The following is a 7,616-nucleotide window of genomic DNA, read 5'->3' on the forward strand; positions in this document are numbered from 1 at the left end:
CCCCTGAGGGCAGCAGAAATGCCCATCTCTGCCGCTTCCAGCTCACAGGGCCCCTGTTCTGCTCTTCAAAGACCCTTAAGAGATGGATTGTAAACCACCATGCACTGGGGGAAAGGCTCTGACTAGACGATTCTAGCACACAGATATAAAATGGCCACTGAGCGTCTTTAAAAATCCTTATAATTTAAAAACATAATTTTCAACAAAATATAACTTTCTACCTATCAGATGGCAAACCTGATCACTGCTGCTGGTGTTGCTAACGCTGGCGGGAGCAGGTCCCAGACTCCCTTGTTGGTTACGTAACCGGCTGCACTGCTCTCAGGGGCTGTTTGACATTGTTTATAAAACGATACGCTTCCCACTGGCAGGCAGTGACCCTATGGGTATAGTTTTGCAAGTCTGCAAAGGCCTTTATGTATTTTAAACATTGGGAACAACTGGAATGTTCCATGAGAGGGAACGGGTTAAATCAACTCGAAAATGAGGCAGGTTTGCGTGGGCTAACGCCCAGACACGGTGCTCAGTTAAAGCGACTTCGTCGAGTACAGTATGGAGGGGACCCGTTCAGGGGATTCTTACAATTTATAACAGTTTCAAAAGTCATGGAGGAGTAGAGGGTCTGGGCCGTGACAGCCACGGAGTGGGCGGCCCCTTTTAAAGACCTGACAGGAAAGAGCAGGACAACTCCTGATGGGAGGAGCAGACCTCCGATCAGAGGCGAGTGACAGCGCTCCGAGGTTGAATTCCTCGTGAAAAATGGGACTAATAACGAGTTTACTTATTTATTTAATTCTCACCCAAGGATATTTTTCCATTGATTTTTAGGGAGAGTGAGAGAGAGAGAGAGAGACAGAGAGAAACATGGATGTGAGAGAAACACATCCATTGGTTGCCTCCTGCACGAGCCCTGACCAGGGCCCAGGCTGGGAAGGATCCTGCCACCAAGATACGTGCCCTTGACTGGAATCAAACCCGGGACCCTTTGGTCCGCAGGTCGACGCTCTATCCACTGAGCCAGACTGGCTAGGGCAACAATAATGATTTTAAAGGAGAGATGCGAGGGTCGGAGAAAATGTCGCAGGGTGAGTCAGGAGAATGAACCGGGCCCTCAGCACAGTGCCTGGCACATAGGAGGTGCTCAGCCGCCGGCCTTTGTCTGCCCTGCTCTGAAATTCCCTCCCTGCTGCAGCAGTGGCCGGAGGTCCCACTCCGTCTATTTTTGGCCGTGCACGTCCAGCTCATAAAAATACAGTCCTGCTCCTTGTCAGCACTTTTGCACTTTTATTTATCGTTCCTGCCAATCCCGGGGCTTGCCATGTGGGAACCTCTTCATTATTGATAATCCCGGGAAGTAGTATTTTAAATTTTTATGATCTGTACTTTGCGCCATCTGAACCGCCATGTATTATCTGGCCTGGCCAGCGGAGGGGGTCCATCCAGATGAGGGTCCTTCCGGGATGAATAATTTATCCTGTTTTCGCAATGCCATCCCTTCACGATGATGGTAAATGATGTTCTCCGTGCCCGCCGCCCACGGGACAAGGGGACTGATACAGAAATAGGAGAAGGAAACACATTTATTTCTTTGCCCAGATCCACAATGATATTTGGAAAATCTGGAGGTTCATTTTTTCCAAATATCTCTAAAACCACCCCTTTGAGTAATAAGGCGAGTAGAGAGAATTTTTCCTGCGCTCTCTTCACTTTTGCCCCATTTCTGTTATTATTCAAGGAGCTCGGGGCTCTGTTTTGCTCCATTTTTTTTCGACTGCTGAGAATAGAGCCTTTCTTCGCACATTGCGTTTCCTCTTGTGCAAGCTGAGTTCTCCAAGGTCCAATTAATAACGACTGGCTAGCATTTCAATGCTTTCCCTTCTTGGCACTAAAAAAAGTGGGTGTTACCGCATCTCTTCAACAGAAGGGGGTTTCTGGCTCCTCTCCCTGAGAACCGAGCAGGGAGTTGTGGGCCACGCCTCGCAGCCGGTGGGTTCCGGTACCTTTATTGGGCTGGACTTGCCTGCTTCCTCATCTCCCCAGTGTTCACTCCTCTCCCTGGATGCACATCTACAGCCCTTCCCTGCTCTGCACCCCTCAGCTCCTCACCGCCCTCCAGTTCAGCTCCAGGGCTTGGCCCGCCATCCTGAGCTCCGCCTGCCCGGGGCTCTGGCCACTTGGAACCACCTGCTTGTCGTTTCCCCGGCGCCAGCCTCCAGTCTCTGAGTGCGCGCTGCTGTGTGCTGCCCACTCGGCGTTGAAAGCTCATGTCCCTGGGTTTGGGGAGGCAGGAAGGGATGAGGAAGCTGGCAGGGCCAGCGTTCCTGGAGGGATGATGATGCTCTGGACAGGGTGACATTGGTGTGACTGCATAAATAGGTCGACTTGGGAGATGTCTCTGAGGAAGCAGGAGCTGGTGATGGAATGGATTTGGGATGAAGGGAAGGCAAGGGTCATGGGAGACTCCTGGATATGATTTGACATACGTGATGGTGTGGCTAATGCTGCTACTTCCTGAGCTGGGGATGACCTGGGGAAGAAAATGTCGAGGGGCATTGAGCCGATTCAAGGGCCGATGTCCGGTGGGTCATCTGAGTGCTGGATGAGGTCCCGTGGTGCTGTGCAGTGAGGGCTATGAGGGTGCAGGCAGACTTGGAAGAGATGGAGTGTGAGCACTAAGGGGAGAGAGGGAGAGACATCGATCGGCTGCCTCTTGCACGCCCCCGACTGTGGATTGAGCCTGCAACCCGGGGAATGTGCCCTGACTGGGAATTGAATCAGTGACCTCTTGGTTCATAGGTCAACACTCAGCCACTGAGCCACACCAGCTGGGCTGGGAGGAGCTTTTGATTGAAGATAGAAGTGGTGCTGGAGAAGCAACCACAAAATGTTTATTATGACAATTAGAACGATACTGCCTGTAGTGATTATTCATTGTCTCATTCCAATAGTAGTATATTTTTAGTTCTGTCTCCTGTTTCACCATGTTGGCTACAGCATAGGGCCTTTTAAGTTTAGATGGAACAATGAAAACTGTTTTGAGCTTGTTGAGAAGCTTTGGGACAGATGTTTATAAGAGAGGAAGAGGGAAGGACTAGGACACAGATGCTTGGTAGCATCTGCTGTGATGTGCCGGCACTTGGCCAGTCTGCTGGCTAAGGATCTAGGAAGGAAGGGATCAAGCCAAGCGATCACTGAGATGGACTTGGCAATGTGGGAAGCTGTATTCATTTTCTTTTTTATTTTTTAAAATATATTTTTATTGATTTCATAGAGGAAGGGAGAGGGGGAGAGAGATAGAAACATCAATGATGACAGGGAATCACTGATTGGCTGCCTCCTGCACGTCCCCCACTAGGGATCGAGCTCGCAACCCAGGCATGTGCTCTAGACCGGAATCGAACCTGGGACCCTTCAGTCCCCAGTATGACACTCTATCCACTGAGCCAAACCAGCTAGGGCCTATATTCATTTTCTATTGCTGTGTAACAAAATACCAAAAATTAAGTGGCCCGAAACAACACAAATGTATTATCTCAGAGTTTTTGTAGGTCAGAAGTCCGGGCACCGACGCTGGGTTCTCTGCTCAGGGTCTCTTGGGTCTGAAACCAAGATGTCAGGTGGGCTGCATTCTTACCTGGCACCCGGAGCCTCTCCAAGCCTGTTCAGGTTGTTGGCAGAATTCAGATACTTGTGGTTGCAGGACTGAAGTTCCCATTATCTTGAATGACCCATTGTTACCTGAGCTCACTTTCAACTTCTAGAGGCTGCTCTCAGGTACTAGCGCATGTCCCACTCACAACATGCCAGCTTCCTCCTTCAAGGCCAGTCTGCTATGGCAGCGTTGTGTATGTCATAACATCATTAGAGGAGTGACTATCACATACACAGGTCCCACCCACACTTTCGAGGGAAGATATTATACAGTACATGCACACTAGGTGGGGTGGGAACCTGGAGGCCCATCTTAGAATGCTGCCTACCATAAACTGCCCAGGCTTTGGCTCACAGGGCACCCTGACTGGTTAAAGAGGGGTTATGTTATGATTATTGTCCGGATTTCACAGGTGAGGCCCTGAGGCCCAGGCAGCTTTTGTGTTCCCTGTAGCGCTGTGGCGCTCGGCATAGTCACAGGTTATCTGTCAGGCTCCGTTCTCCCTCCACGCTGCCTGCACAGTGGGACAGAGTTCCCTCCGTACATGTCTAGGCAGGTTGCAAAATATTCAGACTTTAAGAAAATAACATAGATCTAATAGACTTTATGTTTTTGTTTGTGGAAGTCCCTAAATCAATTCAGAATTAATATATGTGCCAGGGTTTAGCTACAGGATGTTCATCATAGCTTGTTTGTATAACCCAAACTGTGGAAGCAATCTAAATGTTCAACGATAGAGATTCTGTGCATACACTGAATATTATGCTACATCAAAGGCAAAATACATATTTGTCTACGTGGAAAATGTTAGTATAGTGTTGTGTGATAAAAGCAGGTTATAATTCATAGAGTGCAAAGCCATCATAAAAAGGACCTATGTATTTGCCTAAATAGCAAGTATGCATAACACCTGCATCTATATGCATATAAAACATCTGGAAAGGTGTGACCCAAATCGTTGGCCATGGTGGTCTCTGTTGGAACGGGGAAGAGTGATGGGTAATTTGAATTTTCGGTTTCCTTGTGTGTGCGTGAGAGGGAGGCTCTCTGTTTGCTGCTCTTACGCACAGTGCCATGATCCTAGTGAAGAGAGGAAAGGGAAGGTGTGGTGTGTTTGCAGTCTCCATGCGTGTTAACTCCGCTTGCACATTCCAGGTGATTGTGAAGACAAGAACGGAGTATCAGCCCGAACAGAAGAACAAAGGGAAGTTCCGGGTGCCGAAGATCGCCGAGTTTACGGTCAGTGTCTTGATGGTGTGAGAGAGATAAAGGTAAGGCGGCTCCGGTGGTTCAGAGCCCGCTCGAGTGCAGCAGGTCCTACTGGAGACAGGAAACGACACAGGCTATTTCTGGACCATTTCTTGGGGCCACACTGTCTGGGTCACTGAGTCTAATCAAATAACAGAAGCGCTGCCTCTTGAGGGTGACTCATGCTCTCTTCTGCTCCGGAATGTTGGGCTAATTTGATAACTGATAAGTGTGTCTCCTTTCTCCTTTTCCTCCTGTCCCCATCTCCCTGCCTGCCCGGCGCAATCTCCAGGAAATGTATAAGGAAACTCGGGTTTTACTCAGTAGACGGTTGCAACAGAATCCAATAAAAACAAAGGGAAAGAAAAGCTGACTTTCCAGTGGAAAAAGCAGACGGTTGCCTTTCCGTTTCCTGGTGGAGGGGTCACGAGGAAAAGTGACCAACCTGTGTCACGGGGACGAGTTGCGTGGAGGAGCCGAGAAGCCTGCTCTGTGGAAGGAGCCCTGGGAAGTTTTCTGGACGTTAGTGGCGAGGAGAGCTCGGCTTGTGCAAAGGCCCTGAGGCTGGAGAGAGTCTGGCCCCAACACTGAATCAGGAAAGGGGCAGTGAGGCTGGGCTCTAGGAGGGGCACAGGGAGCAGGTAGAGATGAGGCAGGAGGAGTGGGCAGAGGGCTGACAGTCCCAGGTCTAGTTCACGTATGGAGAGTTTGGGTTTCATGCTAGAAACCTCTGAAAGATTTTAAACAAGAGTGAGACATGATTGAATTTGGGTTTTGACCAAAGCACTGGCTTTTATGTGGTTGATGGGCTTTAGAGGGCAAGAAGGACTGTGGGGAGACTATTAGGCTACTGCAATGGTCCAAGTAAAAATCAACAGTGGCTCAGACAAGGATGGTAAGTGGATAGAGAGACGTGGGAAGACCTAACGAGAATGAGGAGGCAAAGTCAGCCACGGAGGCAGCAGGACAGGTGGTCCTGGGGGTGGACGGTGGAGCGGTCTGGCTGGGTTTGAGCCCTGTGGCCGCAAGCAGGGCATAGCCTCCGTGACCAAATGGAGACAATAGGATTGCTGTGAGGATGACGCAGAGTACACGCAAAGCACTTGGCTCCGTGCATGGCAAGCGCACAGCTAACAGAAACTGTTTTGTGTCAACGGGGACTGGGGCCTTCGATAGGCAAACAGCGCTGGGCAGGTTGTCTGGGAACTGGCGGGTGAACATGGATAAACATACTGGCCTGTTTCTGGTCCTCTGTCCTTGTGCCAGATCCGTGTTCCTGCAGCCGGTGAGTGAGCTGGAAGGATAAGGAAAATCATTGCAAAATGATTTTGAGCGGGGCTCAGGTCCGGGTGGGCTGAGATGGAGGTGGGCCTGACAGGTGTGTTCCTGGTTGGAAGAGGAGAGACGGGGGCTCACCTGACTGGGGGAGGCCATCCACTGAAGTGGGAGGCTGGGGGAGACACATTGAGTGTGAGGCGCCTGGGGGGATAGAAGGGGGGTGGTGGTCAAACCGTCCTTGCATGTAACTGGTCTGGAGCTCAGATGGAGACCGGGTGGAGACCCTGGGCTGGAAGTCAGGTGTTCATTGTCTCAGAGAGCAGGACGCTGGTAACCTGGCGGGCCACCCTCCAGCATATTGCTCAGGCAGAGGTAACCATGGGACAGCAGAGACGCATCTGTCCCTTGTTTCAGTACCTGTGCAGAGGTGCAACAGCTATGACTGCACACCTCAAAACTGCCCCGGAGAGCAGCTCCCAGCACTTACGCCCGTGGGAGAGGATGCGAGGAGAGAGCAGGGCAGGGAGACACGGTGAGGAAGATCGGCTGCAAGAGTCGCCTGGTGTTGTCTTTTTTAAAACCCAGCAGGCTCTCGCAGTCATTGCAGAGGCTTGTTGAGGAGATGGGGGCCTGAGAAGAAGCCCCTCCTCCTTTCTTACTCCTGGGAGCTGGGGGCTTCGAAAGCTGATTTTGCAATGGGAGGGGCCGGGGCCGCTGGAGGGGCTGGTGCTTCAGGAATGCCTCCACCGCCAGGCAAACCCCTACTCATCCCTCAACACCCAAGTCAGGGGCTCCTGGCTTGTGTGGTATTGCCCGCTGCCCATGCGCAGTCTGTCCTTCCTCCTGGGGGTCCCGGCTCCTGCTCTATGACTCCATTCTAGCACCAGTCACCGTGGTGGCCCCATGGAGTGACCTGCCATGTCTCCCACTGACTTGAGCTGGGACGGTGTCTTCTTCATCTTTGTACCCGAGAGCCTCGCCAGTCCCTGTCCACCAGGCACCGAAAGCCCTGTTAATAACTGAGCACACGGGCATGAGCCAACAGAAAAGGCCCCGGGCTGACGGGGACCGCACGCTGACACACACAGAGCTGGCTGCCTGGACTCAGGATCTTTATTTAAAATCGGGGCCTAGCTTTGCTTCTTGCCCGCGACACATTTTTATCAACGTCTCTGCCTCATGCTGCTCATAGGGAGGCGAGACCCCATTTTTAGTTTGACCGTTTGCTTCTCCTAATTTTTCATCCAAGCGCCAGGGGCCGCCTTCTGTGGCTCAGGAGTCTAATATTTGCTGACAGCAGCAAATGGAGATAAGCTATTTTACTTTATTGTCTGCTGTCTTGGTTTTTTATTGCTCTCCTATTTTTTTCTTTTATTTTGAGGAGCATTTTAGGTAAGTTATTAAAAACAATGCCTGCTGGGTGAGGAGAGAGTGTTAC

The 7,616-nt window shown here is 50.9% G+C and overlaps 1 protein-coding gene across 1 annotated transcript in view; it reads left to right on the forward strand.

Moving 5' to 3' along the window:
* LOC102239347 (neuron-specific protein family member 2) overlaps window positions 1-7,616 on the forward strand; it is a 37,194-nt gene that overhangs the window by 6,063 nt on the left and 23,515 nt on the right. Inside the window, exon 4 of the mRNA XM_005879442.2 lies at window positions 4,808-4,891. Within this exon, the coding sequence (XP_005879504.2) occupies window positions 4,808-4,891 (84 nt within the window). The remainder of the gene's footprint in view (window positions 1-4,807; window positions 4,892-7,616) is intronic.

The sequence above is a fragment of the Myotis brandtii genome, unplaced genomic scaffold (assembly GCF_000412655.1).
Source record: "Myotis brandtii unplaced genomic scaffold, ASM41265v1 scaffold6, whole genome shotgun sequence".
NCBI lineage: Eukaryota > Metazoa > Chordata > Mammalia > Chiroptera > Vespertilionidae > Myotis > Myotis brandtii.